Source organism: Aythya ferina (genome assembly GCF_964211825.1).
Source record: "Aythya ferina genome assembly, chromosome: 6".
Classification (NCBI taxonomy): Eukaryota; Metazoa; Chordata; class Aves; order Anseriformes; family Anatidae; genus Aythya; species Aythya ferina.
This window is the reverse complement of record NC_140303.1, coordinates 41,353,296-41,372,753: the sequence shown is the minus strand read 5'-3', so window position 1 is coordinate 41,372,753 and position 19,458 is coordinate 41,353,296. Positions and strand designations below refer to the sequence as shown.

The 19,458-nt window shown below is 46.6% G+C and overlaps 1 protein-coding gene across 1 annotated transcript in view; it reads left to right on the top strand.

The window, feature by feature from the left end:
• Positions 1-5,879: 5,879 nt before the first annotated feature.
• The window catches only part of ACVR1C (activin A receptor type 1C), a 35,458-nt gene continuing 21,879 nt past the window's right edge, over positions 5,880-19,458 (top strand). Inside the window, exons 1-2 of the mRNA XM_084523925.1 lie at positions 5,880-6,015; positions 18,716-18,946. Of these exons, the coding sequence (XP_084380051.1) occupies positions 5,946-6,015; positions 18,716-18,946 (301 nt within the window). The 5' untranslated portion in view covers positions 5,880-5,945. The remainder of the gene's footprint in view (positions 6,016-18,715; positions 18,947-19,458) is intronic.

Below are 19,458 nucleotides of genomic sequence, written 5' to 3'. Positions count from 1 at the left end.
TATGGTGTCACTATATTTAGAGAGGACTCTTCCATCCCTATGTTCTCTTAAATGCCGTGTCTATCAGATGACTAGGACTTCTGTCCCAGAAAGCATATCTTACTTGTTGCTGAAAGTATGTTTTCTGATTATTATACATCTGGCATTTTCTCCTGAGCTCACCAAACCTCTATTGGAAGGAAGCTGTCTGTGCTCAAATCCCTAAACACTGACCCGAATGCATCCGGCCTCTGACAGTGTGGTCAGTGCTGAAGGCTTTGAAATCCCTTGGGACAAGTTCTGCTAATAAACAGGTACCTCAACTTGTTCATGGTACTCCTCCACTCTCAATATGCATATAATGAATAAACCCACCATTTTTAAAACTCTATGGACAACTTGTGTAAAATAACACATAGTATAGGTGGGGCTTGGATAGATGCAATATATTCCCCTACTTGTTCAAACAGCTGGGTGCTACATTCAGATGATGGAATTATCTTCAATATGGCTGGAAATTTTGCTATACATTTTAGTGGAACTAGATTTTAAGTGTATATTTCACTGAAACTTTCTTGCTTTAATGCATCAGCCATCATCTATCATAATTCCAACCAAAAAAAACACAACCAAACAAAAAACCACCAAGAACTGTTTGGTTTGCACCCATAAATTTATCTACTTTTTTTCCCCATGTAATTTCTCTCAGCAGTGTATTAAAAATAATTTACCGCCTCTTGTGCAGGGTTCTGTGCCATTGATTTTATAGATGTTGTCTTGGAACAAAGTTGGTATCATGGTAGAAAATACAATTTCAAGTGAACAATTCTCTCTAGCAAAAATTTATTCTCCTTGCATCCTTGCTTGTAGTTAGAAATAACACCCACTCTAAGCACACTGGAGCATTTTGAAGGGAAATGCAGCATTCGTTTAACTCCCAGCAAGTTCTGAGCAAGGAGAAGTTCTTTTTTCAGGGTGAGTGGTGGTGGTGGGGAGCCCAGGGAAGGAGCTTCTCTTTAAACAGGTCCTCCCCCACCCCAGTCTCCCAAAAAACCTGCTGCACAGCAGTGCGTGGGAATGCTTGATGTATTTCAGACCTTCAAGGTGCACGTGTGGCATGTCTGGGTTATTAATGAGTCTTTAAAAAAAAAAAAAAAATTAAAATCCAACAAAACCCAATCTGCTTGTATGCCAGAAAATTCTAATTTTACTGCAAGTGGGATTTCTCATGTAAGTACTTTCTTCTCAAAATTAATTTTGTTCTGCTTGTCTGCTGCTGCTCCTGATGCAAATCTGCCCAACCAGTTCTCATCAAGTCATGAAAATAAAAATGTTCTGAAATGGAGCATGTTCAGGTGAGAGAATTTTCTGTGAATCTCCTCACCCTCAAAATGTAATATTGAACCGGTGTTAGAAGATTAAAAGAGAAGGGGAAAAAAAAAGAGAGAGAACTGTCTTAGAAAATAGGAAGCCTAGAGGTGCTAGGATTTCAATTTATCTTCTTCAGTTTTGGTCAAACTTGTGGTGTTTTCTCCTCCCTTAGGTATCTGGGAGGACAGGGCTATCCTGGGTTAGGGACAGGACTTCTGAAATTAAAAGAACTGTGCTTACATGTAGTTAGCTTTTCCTTGAGCTCTGCTGCTCTCTGGTTGTTTAATTTCATCATCATCAACTACTGGTCCTGTGGTAAAATAACTAATATGTAGTCCATATTAGTGTCAGTTTTCTCATTTTTTCTGTTGCTAAATGCAAATAATCCCATGGGATTTCCATGTAGGCTGCTGTCTTTGAATAGCCGGAGTACCAGCATGCAAACTTGGAAGTTCTTTGCAAGCAAGGAAAAGAGAGAACTGGATTTCAAACTGGAGCTAGAAAATGACAAGATCACTTGTGTCCTGTCCCCTGACTCCCTGGGTTCTTGGCCAAACCTGAGAGACCCATCTTCTGCACTTGAAGAAGGTACTCTATCAGAATGCAGAAAGCTAATATTATTCCTGGTAAGCATTAATTTTAATCTGCCTATAACAACCCTCAGTCCTTCCCTTGCCTCAATTTGTCATATATTCAATCTTGGTGAAGAATAAGGAAAGCACCAAGAACATCTTGGCTTTTAAGCTGAATTCTCAGTTTTATAATAGGTGGTCACGTGTGATATAGCGTTAGTCATGCAGTTTCTCAACGGTAATAAGCTATGCAACCACACTCTTTCGTTGACAGTCAGAAAACAATCTTTGTAGTCTTTGTGCATCATCTCAGTCTGATGCTCTTGGTTAGATCTGATCCAAACAAGTAGTAGTTACTGATAGATGACATTATCGGATTTATAAAGGAGAAGTCATAGACTCTGGCAATTGAATAACATACCAAACCCCGAAACTTTCATCATACACTTATCTCAGTGACTGAGTGCAATAACCAAACATATTAACTGGTTGCACGTAACTTGTTTATATGAACTTGTTCTGTATGTGTTTCTAAGGTGCTTATTGTTTTCTTGAAAACCTTCTACAGCACTCCTCATTTTTTGGAAGGAATAGGGATTTGATTAGACACTTCCAGGAACGTATTAATTGTAGGTGTCACTTGGACTAGATCTCCTTTAACCACAAGATGCCTCTTGGTGTCAACGAGTAAAGATAAACTCATGCTCCTAGGTGATTGGGGATGGTGGGGAAAGGAGCAATCACAAGGAAGGGATTAAGGTTGCTACAATACATAATTAAAATAGATTTACTGTGGGATATTTTAAATAATTGAATGTTTATATATTTTGGATTCTCAAAAAAAATATATAGTTATGATAGCAGGTGTGAGAGGGAAAGCAGGTATTTAAAAAGCAAAGAACAGAAGACAAAACCCAAGGCCAGAATGTGGGCCAAAATAAGACTAGAAAAACTCAGTATCTGTGTTGAAGGAATAATTAGAAACTGCTTAAAAAAAAAAAAAAAAAAAAAAAGTGTTTTTTGGGGGGAGGCAGGAACAGAAAATGGGATATTTTCATAAACTTTAAAATTAAAGCTATAGTTCTGCATTGTTCTATTTAAATTACTTTAGGTTTGATAGCCAGTTCATATTTGTGTGTGATGAAAGTGCAAGGGTTAACAAAACAAAATCTCTGACAGAAGTATACCCAATTCAAATTTCTGTAATTTGTTGTTCGCGGTACATACAAGACAAGTGTTTTCAGCTATTTATAACCTCTGCTCCCATTGACTTCAATGCAAGGTCAGGCACTTTGCCTTTCTGAAAATCAAGCTAAAAAATATTAACATTCACAAATTTCACGTAATAAAAAACATGGTGCACTAAGGACAAACTAATTAGGACAAATGGAGTCTGATTTCAGCATGGCTGATTAGAACATGAAGCATGGTTCTTCCATTGTGTGCTGCAATTAAGAGAAATTAAAGCAACCAAACCAGACTTAAACGCAGAAGAACAACAAGAACAACAACAACAAAAGAGGAGAGAGCGATGCTAATTGGGAGCTGACGATGGAGCACGTGCCTACACGTGGGGCTGCGGGCGGCCCAAGCGAGGGGTCCTGGGGGGCACCGTGCGTCCCCGTGCTGCAGCCAGGTGGTCCTGGGCTCCATGCACGGATATCATTCCACACATCCACACCGGAGTCAGCAAGTGCTCACCAGCTCCCTGCTTCCAGGGGGCAACCGCAATAAGTATTTTATTGCTTTGACATCCACATCTGCGTTCTGGTTTTAATTAGACCTTGGCATGTTTTCTAATTGCTTTCTATGTATAAGGCAATACGCCACGTAGTATGGTGCTGTGTGATATTTCAGGCTGATGTTGCACACCTGTAAATTTTTGGTCAAGATGCTGGACTTGGTTTTACCAAGTTGTTGTGATTGCCATTGCATTTAACTGATGATGGGGTGCCATGGAAGTCCCAGATACCTTACCTGGATATAACTGGATAACAATTACAAACAAACAAAAAAAAACAGTTTTTTTTTGGTCTTATCCAATGGCTCTGTAATTCAGCTGTGCAATTCTAGGCTATTTGGATTTCACATTTTCTGTATCTTAAATTCTCTGTTGGTAGAGGTTAATTCATTTTCTTTCTAAAAGTATGTAGTCAAGTGTTATTTGCTTGTGCTAGTAATCGTGAAGATGCACTGCAATCAAATAACATTAATTTGAGCACATTAGTTCAGATAAGCACGTGATAAAATAAAGGGAACAAACCCACAGCACTGAAACAAACAAATATGTTCAGTTTGCTTCACTGGATCCGAAGTCAACCTGTCTGACCTGACAGCCCGTGTCCTTCAGGTCAACGCGTTCAGCAAGGGGCAGTGTTCACAGGGGAGGGGAAGGGAAGGGAAGGGAAGGCCAGACACCCCTGCAGCCGAAGGCACGGGGGGACAAAGGGATGCTCCGCTGCATTGCCCAATAACCCAGGTCATTTCCCTGTGGTCTGTCTGAATACAAGTGCAGCCGGTGCGGAAGGCAGTCATGCTCCTCTTACTGTGCGTTTTGCACTGTTCTCTTTCTTTTCCTCCCTCCAGAAAGCTCCAGGGCCCTCCTGTAACTGCCTCCAGAAGCTGTTCAGTGGAGCTGGATGGAAGCAGCAGAGCTGGCGAGTCGGAGGGAGGCACAGGGAACGGGGAGGAGAAACGCAGGGAGCTGGGAGCTGGGAAGGGCCTTGCTGCATGTGTGGCCAGTGTTGTTGCCCTGAACAAGTACTTAAGGAAAGTACAGGAATAAAATCGATGCATGGAGATTTTTTTTTTCCCCTCTGGGGATTTAATATTGCTGTGGAACCTCTTCCAGCTCAGCTGAAAAAATCAGGTAGAACAAGGTAGGCTGCAGCAGGCCAACATGGCAATGCCACTAACTTCAGCATTCAAAAACTGGGAGAAGAAGTTGTAAGCATCGTAACAGCACGACTAAGGGACCGATTGGTTAGGGAAGTAAAATACCACTGTATTTGTTTTACTTGATGAACTTCTGAAAATGACTGAGAGAGGGAAGTGAGGTTAAGGGAAAGTAAAATAAGTGGCTGCAAATGCTATTTGGGTGCCTGAGTTCACGTCAGGTTCATTTTTTTAAAATTAATTGTAAGCAGTCTGAATTTTGTGCTGTTGATACCACGCTAATTTATGTTCCGTTCAAAAGGCTTAAATAGCGATGTCATTACTATAACATCTATAATAATAGTATTAAAAATGTGCTACAGGGAAAGTGGTGCTTAACTGGCACTGCTCGCAGTCCGGGGCTGTGTGTAGCAGTGCATGGGCAAGGGGGCTCCTGCTAGTGCCTTCCCTTAAAACAGCTCCAGGCAGCTGGGGCGAGTGCAGCGCCTGAAGACAATCCAGACTATGGAGTCTGCTCCGTTTTAGAATGCACCTGATTATAGCTGAAACGTAATTGGCTTATGATGGTGCCCCTAAGTACCTTTTTAAAAGCCCATGGGACTTTGTGGTGCGGTGGAGAGCTTAGGGGGCTGCAAGCATTTATTTATTCATTTATTTATTCATTCATTTATTTATTTATTCATTTATTTATTTATTTTGAGGGTGCCGATGTGGAAGAGACAAGGGAGCAGCGGAGAAACGCCGACAGCTCTTCACAAGGTGGAGAACCACAAGTGTACCCGGAGGAGCCGCCGCAGCCAGCCGGGGGCTGCGGGAAGGCGCGGGGGGAGCCCGGCGGGGAGATGGACGGGACGGGCGGTGCGGGGCTGTCAGGGCGGTGCGGGGCGGTGCGGGGGCTGCTCCCCGCAGCGCCGAGCCCCGCAGGGCGGCGGGGGCGGGCGGGAGGGGCGAGGCCGGTCCGGAGCGGCCCCTCCCCGCCCAGCCCCGCTATAGCTGCCCGGCGGGCGGCGGAGGCGGGGACCCGGCGGGGCCGGCGCCCGGCTGCAGGCTGCCCCCCGGCTGCAGGCTGCCCCCGCTGCCCCCCGCTGCCTCCCGCTGCGGCCCCGCTCCCGGCGCGGATGCGCGGCGATGCGGCGGGCGCCGAGCTCCGCGCTGCGGGCACTGCCGCTGCTGGGCGCCGCCGTGTCCCTGTGCGCAGGTAGGGGCCGGGGCAGGGGCAGGGGCAGGGGCTGGGGCTGGGGCAGGGGCTGGGGCTGGGGCAGGGGCTGGGGCTGGGGCAGGGGCTGGGGCTGGGGCTGGGGCTGGGGCTGGGGCTGGGGCTGGGGCTGGGGCTGGGGGCGGTGGCGGAGCCGCAGCGGGCGCGGACGGGCGGGGATGCGCGGCCCCGGGGCTGCTCCGTGGCCGGGACCCCCAGCCGGCCCTGCCTCCGTCCCGCTGCGCTCCCAGCTGTGCCGTGCCCGGCCGGGGTCAGCGCTGTTCCTCGGGAGGTTAAGGAGCTTAATGCATTTAATTATGGCCAACGTGCGCGCGCGAGAAATAGGTCAGTTGGGATTTATGGGGAATGACCGGCCCTGAGCGGGCTCCAGCCCACGCTCTTTGGGTACCGGTGTCTCGAAAGTTCCCGGTGGTTGGCTTTTCACAAGCCACTTCTGACAGGTCACACCCTGAGAGTGTCTCAGCATGCACCCCCTGCTCTGCTCTGCCTTCCTGGGGGGCTCGGGGCAGCTCGAGGCCCCAGTGTGTGCCCCATGCTGGGTACCACAGGTCCCATCCCATCGCACCACGGATGGGGCAAAGTGCACAGCCAGCTGGGGGGCTCCGGGCAGGGGCACTGAGCCTGCAGTGTCTCAAGTCTGCTGTCATAGCTGCTTCTCCCTTGGTGACGTGGGACATCCAGAACAGACCTTAATTCTTCTGTTTAGCCATACTCCAGTTTCCTTGTCTCTCAACGCTTCTGCCACGGGAGTCGGCAGATGTTGGTGATGCTGTTGCAGAGAGAGGTGGTCACAGCACTCAGCTGAAGGGAAGGGCTGCTGTTGCTCCCATGTCAAAGTACTCTTACAGTCCCTTCTGGGAAGGGAGGACTGACAAGGCTCGGCTGTTGAGGTTTTGAGTATTTCTGTCTAGTGTGCAGTATGGTACGTCCAGTAAATCCTTGTTTCTTCCAAGAGATGTGAAATCTGGTGCATCTTTTCTTTGGATTTCTTTTATGTAAGTGTGGAAGCGAACCACAGAAGCAGTCAGTCCATGCTACGCTTGTTTTCCCCCACTACACCTGAAGTGAAGCATCACCAATGCTCCACCATGCCCTTCCCACCTCCCTCTGGTGACCATCCAGCACGCTAACAGATCTCGTTGGCTTTGGTTGTTCATATTCAGCAATCATGTGTTGCTTTGATTTCTTAAGTTGCAATGGTTTTGTCCGTCATTTTCCCCGCGCTGTTAGTTATCTTTTCAGAGTCCAGTTCCGGGCTGGTGTGCACATACGTGGGCCCGGACAGGCAGCATCCTCCTCACAGTTCCTTAGAGGGGCACCAGGTGGAGTTGCGTGTACCTAGGGAGGGTGTCCAGGTCTCCCCAGCAGGGCTGGATCAGGTGTTCAGCTCTGCATCGGCACTGCACCGCTCACATTTCTCTACAAACCTGCCTGATCAAGATACGTGACTAAGCATGCGCTGGTAAACTTTTTCTTCCCTATTCTTTCTCTCAAAATTTACATTCTGTTGGTGCTGCTTTTCTTATGATTTAACTCTGTACACCTGACACCTTTGTTCCACATCTCAATCTCCGCTGCATTAAACGTTTAGCACTCTCTTCTGTGCTCATCACGGCATTGTTTTGGGGCAAGTCAGGAGCACTCAGCGTGCTGTAGCATTTCCAAATAAACCAGAGTCAAGGGTGTGGACTGCAGTAAAGAAATGTGTTACTCTGCACCGTGCAGGCATGTGGGAGTTGGGCAGCGCTCGGTACTGAAATGCCTTGTTTCACTTTTCTTAGGAGCCTCTTTAGATGTTTCTCAGTTTGTGAGAGCTTGTTTCCCACTTATATGTGTTTTATTTTTTTCCAAAAGCGAAATACGCATGCCATAAACGATCCCTGAAGCACAGTGAAGATGCCTGTACGTTCAGTTGGGTGTGCAAGGACAAGGGCAGCTCTTTGCCCTAACTCTGGGAACTGAAAGCAGAGCGGGGAGTGCGCACACAAGCCGCTGCTTCTTAGGGCCAGGTGTAACATAAACATTTCATTTGCTTAAGAATTAGAAGCAAGACAGATTGGTATTGAAAGCTGCTAGATAACGATAAATGCATGAAAATAGCATAAAACTATTCTACACAGACTCTTACTACATGAGTAGTGCTGAACTAAAAAAACCAAAACCCTTGCCTTCTTGTCTGTCCCATAGTGTAAAATGTACTTGCATTGTTATAAGCAGTTGCTCAAATGCCCTGTGAGTCTTAGTGCTGATTTTTTAGCACAGACTGTTTATTCCAGTGCTTCCTATAAAATGTAAACTTGATGTAAAGCCTGAAGTCCCGAGCACGCGTAGGTATAGCGCTTGCCCACCCACAGAGCTCTAGACCAGCACGTGCACATGCGTGTGGATGTCTCACTGACGAGTTCAGACAGCTGCATTCTGCAAAAAGCACCTTCATTCCAGCTGCAGAATTTGGTTTGCTTACTCCTTATTAACTACTAATATCAAAAAGCCTGTGTGTTGTCAAGTGTCAAAAATAGCAAGTCCTCAGAAAATGCCCTGTAACAGCACGCAGTTGTACTTCTCCACTAAATGATTTAATTCGCTGCTCTGTAACAAATTACCACTATGAGGCTTTCTTCTAGTTTCTCTGGGCTACAGAAGCTCTCTTTTCATACCTTTTAGTAAAAATCTTTAATAATAATAAAAAAAAAAGCTTTAATAAAGCAGCGTGGATGAGAACTACAAGTACTTAATGGTCAACTAGTTTGGCCTTCTTGAGCATAAATCCTGACTCTGCAAGCTACCAGGGTGACTGCTGATAATTCTGACAGCACGTTAGATAAAAGGCTATATGTGGGGTGAGTGGGTGTAATTTGGTTCTACTTTCAGTGGAGTAGGCTTTAGAACCTTACCAGTTGCTTGCAGACGATTATTCTAGGCTTTAATCTGGCTGGGATATTTTGTTGTTTTGGGGAGCATTGCTGGAATGAGGGCAGTGTGGTCCCCACGTGCACTGTGCAGCACATCGGGGCGGCACTGAGCTGCGGGACGTGGCTGCTGGTGCAGGGCTCTGCCAGGGCACTGCCCAAGGCCCTCGAGGGCTCTTGGGTTATGGCACTGAGAAGTCAGAGCTCTCAGCTGTAATCTGTGGAAAAAGGGGTCTTGGATGTCATGCCGAACCCCAGCGGTGCGGTGGGGTAGTATCACTGTCATCTCTGTGTCAGGCACTGGAGGGTGTAGGGGTTGGGGCTCTTCTCCATGCTGGTCTTTGTAGGCTAGGTGTTCAGCTTGTGCCTGGCTGATAACCTACCTGGTAGTTCACCAAACAGAGATGTGGAAGTGTTGGGCAGTGAGCTGATGATAGCAAAGAGACACTTAATTAATAACTCCATCCCAGTTAAAAAAATGTAATTTCCTCTCTCGTACCTCAAGAGCTATTAGGCTTTGAATTATCCTTCACTGCCTCTGCCTGCCATGCAGAGAGCAACATCCTAACCGAAGCCCAAGTTAGATGCTTAAAATTAGATGTCATGAATACCTTTAAGGGACAAAAACCACAGCTTGTACTGACATCTTTGGACATATGCCAATGAATCCGAGCATATGCAAATCACTTTGGTACAGCTGGCAGTGTCTGTCCCTGCAGCACACCTCTGCTGTCCTGAGTGCTGCCGGTGATGCTGCAAGCCCAGTGTCTCCCAGAGGTGCAGTTTGTTCCCTTCCCACAGAAGGGCTGGATGTAGCCGTGGCTGTGCTCAGCTCAGACTTCACGCAGATGCAGCTGCCTTTTGCTGCTGGATGTAACTTCTGAAGCGCTCCTTTCCAGAATAAATGGTCTTTGCAAGTTATGTTTTTCTTATGCAGTCAGCATTTTTATCTTTCTGTTGTTGGTTCATCTTCTGTTTGGTGATGGCAAGAATAAATAAAGTACATTGAAAAGTCGATGGTTATCTTGATTCCATTTTTATCAGGAAGCTGATTCTAGGTAATCAGAGCAGTGTTTGCAGAACTCACATCCCATTTACTTCTCTAGCAGCAAACGTGTCGTCAGAATGACATGGAATTGTGCAAAACCAACGGCAGTTAAGTAAAAGAGACATTTTAGTATTCCAAATGTTGTTTTGAAATACTTTGTTCTTCTTATTTACAGCAACTTTGAAACATTTATATTTTCATCTTCAAAAGTCAGACTTCTAGGGACGTTCATTCATTCTCCAGCAACATCTACTCTTTGAGAAGAAGCACGCTGCATTTGACTGGAGAGGAGCTGTGTGGCAATAGAGAGATCAGTGTGACTTCCTGAATGTGAAATACCTTTTCAAGCTGTTTTCACGCACTGGTTGTAGTTACCTTTCAGTGCCACCAGCTCTCCATTATGGACAGCACCTCAGCCCGGTCCCACAGCATCCTTCGGCGCCTTGCAGGCTGAGCAGAGGTTTCTGCCTCCGCTTTTGGCCTGTGCTGTATTGCACCAGATCTTGCCGGTTACCTTAGTGTTGTGTCGCATAGCTGGTATTTCACAAAGAATAACATTTCAAAGGATGCCTTGTCCATTTGAAGCTATTGAGAAGTGAATGAATGTCCTTTCACAGCTTATTGCAGCAATAACTAATTTCACTGGGCTGCCCTCGCCCTGCCCAGCTGATATTAATTTTAATGCATGCCCTCAGTTTCTGTCCACTGTGCTTTGTCATGGTTGCTAAGCTTTTCTAGAGTGGGGACTTGAGCACTCAGTATCCTGCTTCCAAAATCAAGATACTTGCACGTACTACTAAAAGCACTTCCATACCTATTTTTCAGAAATGAAAACGTTGGGACTATTTAATATCCCTCATTCTAGGACATTTTCCTCTGTTCTGGAATAATTACTTTTCCCAACAGCTTTCTATTTTTTTTTTCCTAGTCTGATATCAGTCCTTTTTGCAGGATGTTTACATAATGGACCTTTAATCTACTCTTGCTCCTAATATGTTTTATTTCTAGAGTCCTCTCCAGAGAGAGCGCTTTTCCATATATTTCATAGCAGTCCAAACAGCAAGACTTTTTAAAGAGCTGGCATTTTTCAAGGCTCTGTTTTCCTCTTCTGAAGAAATAGTTTCAAGAAAATAAACTGACAGCATCGCATTATCGCTTCCATCAGCGCAGCTTATTGTAGGAAATGGAGAACTCTGCCCTTAAGAGCAGGCGCAGTGCTCTGGGAGAGAAATAAGCATTTCAAGCTGCGTGTAAAGACTTGCAGATTTCGGTCAATATTTGCACGTTAATTCTCCTCCACCTGGAGCTCACAGCAGTGCGTGGGAAGCATGAGGTTGGCCGCAGCAGGCTGGCCCAAGGCAGCAGGCGGCCACCGCTGCTCCTGCGGCAGCCACAGCAGGAGAGGAGGGGACGCACTCGCAGCTGGCACCCACAGCTCTCACAGGTCAAGGACTGCAGGTGCCGTACCGCTGTGCATAGCAGTGTCTGTGAAACTGTTGTTTGTGGAAGTGAATTTGTCTAACAACTTGTTTGAACAGGCCAACACTGCCTCCCAAATGTCGGCAATAAGACCTCTTGGGGAAGGGGCAAGGGGGGGTGGAAGGGAGGAGTGCTTCTTGCTTGTTGTAAAATTGCTGTCCAGAACATCTGTGGTGCCTGGAGCTTTTGAGGTATGGGAAACAATAATCAGCTGATCCCATTCGTCTTCTCAATACGATGCAAGGTTTCTGCATGAAGCTACACAGAAGAGCCTAGTTTCTAAATTCCTCGTTCCCCTTGCCACCTGCCCGGTGCCTCCTCCCAGCTCCCCGGTGCCCTTCAGAGTGGAGCTGGGGCTGCCCCCAGGTGCTGGGCGGTGGCGGTGGGTCTGCTGGCACCTCCTGATGGCCAGCCTTCCCTGTGGCAGCAGTGAGATGCTGTACAGCCCTGGTCCTCTCCCCTTTGGTTTCACTCTCTGGCTGCGGGTTGCTCGGCACGGTGAAGTTCCTTTGCGATGCTCTAAAGTCAGGTGTAATTTTTCTGTCCTCAGCAGGTCTTACTGCTTCATTATCAGTGCCCCTTTCCAGATCACTGGAGCACGTTGAGCACCACGCATTTCTGCAGAGATAACAGCCTCTTGCTGTGAAAACTGACAGCTTTTCTCCCTACCTTTTATCTTGGCTGTTACAAGATAAACAGGATAACACCCGGTTAAAAGATGGAAACAACTCTGCCTCATGGCAGCAAAGTTCCTTTTCACGTAGTCGATGTTTGTTTTCAAATTTCATTTTGATATGCTCTCCTGCCCTGTAGTCACAATGTGAAACTGCTGACTTTTGTGGATAGGGATGGATTATGACTTAATGGAAGATTAATGCTGCATTAATCTGTACAGTAAAGAGTCAGTATTAAATGTAAAACCTGTGGTCCAGAGGAGGCAGCAAGTTCCATCTTCCCTGTAGTTCTTAGCTTATACTTCTAGCCCCACACTATTAGTCAGTTTATGCCAAATATGTGCTCTATTTTTTCCCTTTAACTTTTGAAGTTGCACTACATCCATCTACTTGTTTCAATTGTTAGCTGCTTTCATTAAGCTGGTGCCTAAACTCTTTCTTCCATCTGTTGTTTACGTGTAACATCATTCTTGTTCCTTAGATATCTAGTGATTCATGTATTTGAAGCTGACACTTGAGAGAAAAAAGCCTTTTGTGCATCTTTGTGTTAATTTGTTCGGAATCCAATGCTGGTTCAGTTCTTCCTGCTGCGTAAGTTAGGTTCACAGGGTGTTTGCCTGTTCTGTGCATTTTCTAAAGGTTGCCCTGAAAACTAAAAATAAAAAAAAATAATGTTTTTTTCTTATATAAGTCATGTAGGTTACTTTCTGCTCTGATGAGCAAATAATTCTGTCTTTGATTCACAGTGGGTCTCATCCAAGAAATTACTGTATAGCCTCAATTCCTATTGCAATAATGGGAGAAAAAAAAATCCTTAAAAACTACCGATGGCTTAAAAATTCTAAAAGAGGGGACACCTGTTCTGTGTGGTCTCTGTATCTAAAACTTTCTTTCCTTGTGTACTTGGTGGTCTGTGAACCAACCTGCCTGTTTGTCCTGCTGTTGGTGTGGGTCTGGACAAGCACCACACTTCTCTGCGGAGGGCAGGAGGAAGCACATGCCGCCGTCGGGATCCCTGGCTCTGCTTCCCTGCCCATGGGCACGGGGGGACTGGTGGTCCAGGGAGCCCCGGGGAGCTCCCAGTAACCATTGGCAACCCTGCCTGGATGCCTGGCATAGCTCTGCGAGGCTGGGAAGTGTTTCAGTTGTCCACTTTCTCCCAGTTTCTCAACAGGAGAATGCAATGCGTTAAGGGAAATGTTGTCACGCTTGAGTAAATAACGGAGTCACGTTCGCTACTGCGTTGAGTGCCTTATTTTGAAATGTTGGGAACACATTTTCCTCCTGCCTCTTTGATCCTTTTCCTTTAACTCCTTTGCCATCCCCTTGTCCCACCTCTCACTGGTGTGGCACCCCGGCAGCACCCCAGCAGCACCGCGTGCCTTCCCCGGGCCTTCTTGGCAGCCCTGGCACTGCTGTGCCATCAGGTGGGGGCTTGGAGGAGGGAGCACAGCTCAGGAGCGAGGTCAGCTCGAGCACTGGGTGCAATGGGCAGGGCAGGTCTGTGGTCTGCTGCCCCTAGTCCATGGGCTGTGGTGAGCGTCCTGCCAGCCCATCTGGGACAGCCGCGGGGCAAAGAAGGGCAGAAACTGCATGGATGTGTAACGAGAGAGCTTGACTTCATGTAGCCACTGAATATGGACATTTTTTTTTTCTTCTCATAAAAAGAGAAGGATAATAGAGGAGGTCGTCACAAACAGCGTGGATCGGCATGGATAGCTCACGAATTCCAGCGAGTCGCCTGTCCCTGAGCGTTGGTGGGGGGGAGGCTGAGGAGGCTGCACGAGGCTGTGACAGACGTGGTGAGGGCTGAGGGCTGCTGCTCTGCCATGCACTGCTGTGGTTGTATTTTAAGGTGATCTTTCTGCTCTATTAGCAGTGGATTCTTGGTGTACATAAATGTTGGAAACGAGGTCAGATACTTGAGTCTACCCTGGGTATTCTATCCTGATCTCTAAAGGAGAAATTAGCTAGTAGTACAGGCAGGTATCTGGGGAATCTTGCATGTCTTTTTCCTCTTCTCTTCTCTTCTCTTCTCTTCTCTTCTCTTCTCTTCTCTTCTCTTCTCTTCTCTTCTCTTCTCTTCTCTTCTCTTCTCTTCTCTTCTCTTCTCTTCTCTTCTCTTCTCTTCTCTTCTCTTCTCTTCTCTTCTCTTCTCTTTGTATCAGTTTTTGAGATATTTATTCCTTCTTCTGTAAACGTTATGGATGACTGTTCAAGAGATCAGTGACATTATCACTTTCCTATAATTTCAGACTGTTACACTTGACAGGCACTTCTTATTGTAATGTGTGCCAAACACAAATTTCTTCTCAGTTTCCCCATGTTGGATACCTGCTTCTGGATGAACTACATTTAAAAGTGATCTATGTATATTTTCTAGGAAGAAAGAATATCATCTTGCTCACAATTCAGACTCTAATCTTGTCTCTGAATAGATGTATCTGGTTTGGTTGTTGTTTGAGCAATGGCTTGAAATTGGGCAGCATTTAGACTCAGGTGAGCTGTGGCAGAAGACATAACACCAGGGAAAGCTGAAATGCAGGCAGGAGGGAGGAGGCAGTGCAGATTTCAAGCCTCAGTAGAGCCCCTTTGCATCTGGTCAGTAACAAAGATGTGCAGAGCCTTCGTTCTTGCTGACCCCTCTGCTGCTCCAGTTCTCACCCAGGACATCCGACAGCACAGACTTGCTCCATCCCGGGGCACCTCGCTTTAGGGAGCCTCAGCTGGAGGAGCTGGCCTGCAGGCTGGTGCAGAGCGGCAGGACGTCGCTGAAGGCAAGGAAACCTCTCCCTGGAGCCTGCCAGCACATCGCTGCACTGCCCTGCAGGGAGAGCACCAGACCTTGTGTGGTGGGGAGTGATGGGACTGGGCCTGAAGAAACGGGGGCTGACAGGTCGAGGTGGCTAGTCCTGCAGCTGGCAACCTGGAAGGAAAGAAAGAGTGACTGAGAGCGGGGAGTAAAGCCGGAGCTGGGAGATGGTGAAGGAAGAGACGTGTGGACTGGGAGGATGCTTCGATGAGTCTTTGGGAACTGGTGGGGTGTGAGCTGTGAGCGTGAGCCCTCTTGGGAGGAGCAGAGGCGATCAGAGGGTGCCACGAAGGGGAGCTGCAGGCAGTCCCTTGACAAGGTCCCTGTGACGAGATGGCAGTGGGGGCCTGCAGCTGTCTGAGGGGGGTGAATGGGACAGGGAGGTGGGGATGGGCATGGGCTGAGAGTCGGGACCAGAACAGAGAGCTGGAAGGAACTGGGAAGCACTGGCTGGAGACTGCTCTTGCTAGAGCAGCGGTTCACAGCTTTTTCCAAAGGAGTGCTGAAAAAGGCAGCAGTGCTCGTGTGGCAGGACACACGCATGTTGTAATGTTTTTGTAGGATGTAATGTTTTGGGTGTGGACAAGTTCTGCTCTCTGTGTGTCTCTTCCAAATTGAACTTAGTGTTCCCATCAAACCTTCGTGTGTATCTTCCGTGACTTCTGCATGCTTGGTATTTCTGAATGAGGAGTGCTGGTAGAGCTGCCTCAGGCTCCAGGACTTTGTGGTCTCCAGAGAGCAAAAAAATGCTCTGAAAGTATCGAGTTCCCTGTGCTCCTTTCCCTGTTCCTCCCAGCTGGTCATCTGCTTTCACTTTCAGAAGCAATGACATTGTGGTTGGGCTGTACTGACAATATTTACCAAAAAGCTTTTTCTTTTTGTTCTACTTAGTATAATGGCTTCTTGCAGAAGCAGCTCTGTGGGGAGTAGCCCTTATTTCCATAGGTTCGTGAACTTTCAGTTGTGGGCAGTAAATTGGACAAGTCAGTTTCAAGCAAAATATTCAGAAGAAACAGGAAAAATGGGCCTAGACTCTTTCTTTCGGGCAGTCTCTGAATACAGCAGGAGGAAATACTGATCTTGTGGTGGCACTCTTTGCTTTCCCTGCAAGCAAGCTGACCGTCAGACTGGTCTGCACGTGTGACTTCCAGCCACCCCTGGTTGCAGACAGGCTCGAGGGAGAAGAAATAAAGACCTTTTATTCAGGAAATAGGAGACAATCTTAGCTTGGTCAAAGTGGGGCTGCAGAGCCTCTTAGACACTTTTCTCATCCTGTGTTCATGGTGCTCAGAGGAATGCCCTTGGAGCTGTTCAGGAACCGCAGTGACAGTTTTGATTAGCTCTCCTTTCAAGCAATCCACAAAATGTCAGGATATAGATAAAGCAGTTATCTGCTGTGGATGACATTGGAAAGACCATTTCCTATTTTATTTTTAGCCCATGAGAAGGTGGGGGAAAAGAGCATAATGGCATATCTGAATCACTGAAGACACTTGCAACTGTCATTTATTTTCATTTCCTCAAGTAATCCTTTTATTTTGCAGCATTGATGATGATGTCTGTTTCTCTTCTGCCAGGTCTCTTATTTCTTTGGACCTGATGAGTCTTGCTCCTGGCATCTCTTCCAGGACTATGTCTTTACCGAAGATTCACCTGTTCCTGTTGCTGGGTGATTGTGCTCACTCCCCTGCACAGAGAGAACACTGAAACAGACACGCAGTGATACGGTTCCTGGCATACCCTGCATCCAGGATAAACATGAACATATGGTGCCAAGGAAGTTTGTTGCAGGCCCGAGATGAAGATAAACACTACAAGCTGTTATTTCAGAAGGGTAGCATAGGATGAAGATTGTTGTAAAGAAAACAAATAGTGTTACAGAAACAAAAATGGGATTCATACTGACATCTGTCAGGGCTTCTTGGCTCACCCGAAGAGGCTGCTTGAGCTGCGAGTCCCTGTTAGTCCTGCTGCAGCTGTAGGTCACCTCGCATTCGTCCTCACACATGAATGTGGGACACTTATCCACATATCCATATTGCACAGAGGGCTGGGGCACTCTCATGGAAATTAATCTTTTGTCAGCTGCCAGCTTGGGGCAATGGCAGAGTCTGATTTAGCTCCCAGTTTGGACAGGGAAATGCAACATAATAAGAAATGCATCATCTGTTAGCCTGCACTGGCTTGTTGAGCACTAGTTAGCAATCAGAGAAAGCCCTTCTGTTCCTCGTGGCCCTTCTAGATTCTAGTCACCTCATGACTTTCCTTTCTGAGATGTCTGTTATTGTTCAGTAGAAGAAAAAGTGTTCCGTACCCCCACCTAGTTCCCAAAGAAACAGAATGGATGCTTGGATATATATATATATATATATTTTGTAGACTTTGTCTCCTGTCGGTAGAGCAGTGTTTGATCTTGCAGAGTGAAGATGGTGGCCTTCCTGGTGAAGGCATGCAGAATGCATTTTGGGGACCCTGTGGTAGGGTAGGAATTAAGTCAAAAGAAGAGATCAAGTCTCTGTACTCTAATTTTTCTTTTATTTTCTTTTACCACAAACAAAATAATCATATGAAGTGCAGTTAAGGAAGGGTTTCCTGTAGAAACTGCGTTCAGCCCAAGATTAAGATGCGTTGCTTACCATATCACTGCTAATATGGGTTCCTAACCTTGTCCTGAAGAGAGCAAAATTTGTTTGTTATTAAGCAATTGAAGAAAACAAGGAAGGCAAAAAACCTGTCAGCATCTGGTGTTTCATTGAGATGATATGGTTTGGGTTCCCTGCCCTTCCAAGAAAGAGCTGATAAAGCCTGAAAATCACAGAATCACAGAATTTCTAGGTTGAAAGAGACCTCAAGATCATCGAGTCCAACCTCTGACCTAACACTAACAGTCCTCCACTAAACCATATCCCTAAGCTCTACAAACCATATCCCTAAGCATCTTCAATGTGGTGGTTACTGATTAAATGTTTTACAAAATCAGATAAAAACTCATGAAGATATGGTTAAAAGCACGTAATACTTAGCAGACACCTGACTTCTGCACAAACAGAAATTGGGCAACTATTTGCACGTTTGAAAAAAGTGCATCGTTTCAGATGACGTGGGGGAGAAAAGTCTGTCATTGCTGCCTGTGTGTGCCTGTAGGGAGGTGCATGCCAGAATGTCCTGTTGTGCCTCAGTGCTTCCTTCGTCCCATTGCTCCAAGCCAGCCGGTTCTCCAGCAAGACTGTGTGTTGGAAGCCCACAGGTGCCTGGCTGGCACAGAGGAGAAATGAATGCTTTTTTGGGAAGTCCATAGTTACATAAACAGTGGCTGTTGATATTATTTAAAGTTCAGTACCTAATGCTGTGTCTAAATATACGTTCTGAAACTGAGCAGTGTGTACATGTGCTTGTCGTGAGACTTATAGGAGATGTTGCACCAAGTCTGTAAGAGCTGAAGACTTGAATCTTTGTCTCCCCATCTAAGCAGAAGACAGCTTCCCCTGAAGCTTGTTCAGAGGTGTCAGTCTTCTCCACCATGCGGGAGAGATGCTGTAAGCTCTCCCGTGACTGAGGGCACATGGTTCAAATGCTGCTCAGCAGTGGGTACTGGAGACATCTGCTGTTGGGCGCCTCCTGCTGCCCCAAGCCCCTTGACCAGTGTGAGCTCCTGCTGGTCGTGCTTGGCCCTGACCACCCGTGGGTGCTCCTGACCAAACGGCCAGCCTTGGCGAAGTGACCCCAGTCTTCTCATGGAAAATTGAATTGTATTTTTCAGGTCTCAAGTGTGTGTGCCAGCTGTGCGAGCACACAAACTTCACGTGCCAGACAGAGGGAGCGTGCTGGGCTTCGGTCATGCTGACCAACGGGAAGGAAGAAGTGGTCAAGTCCTGTGTCTCCCTCCCGGAGCTGAACGCTCAAGTCTTCTGCCACAGTTCCAAAAACATCACAAAAACCGAGTGCTGCTACACAGACTTCTGCAACAACATCACCCTCCGCCTGCCCATAGGTACGTACTGCCTGAATGCAAAGTGATATGCAAGTGCTTTGTGATGGCATGGGAGCTGCAGAAACACTGGGCAGAGAGCACGGCTGTGAGAGCAGCTAATTAAGATTTTAAAGGCTAGCTGTAAAGCAAAAGCTGTTTTTTTTTTTTTTTTTTTTTTTTTTTTTTTCCCAACTGAGGAAAAACTAAATTGTGACTATGTTTGGGGAAAAGGAAACTTCTTGCATTGCCTAAATTTTCCAGACACTGTCTTTTGCATCCCAGGAGCTGTTAACCATGAAGACAAAAGGTGTGTGGAGGAAAAAGCCTTATCACCTTACAGATCTTTATAGGCTGGGGCATCTTAAGTGAGTTTGTGGTTTGAATTGGCATTAGTTTAGATCTTGGGAAGGTTTTGGCTGGTATATAGGGGCTTCTCATGTGGCATGGATCAGCAACCCACTGCAGTTGCAAATTGGTGGTTGTGGGGAGCGGAGCACGGTGTGCTGCTGAGTGAGTGGATCATGTGTTAACTG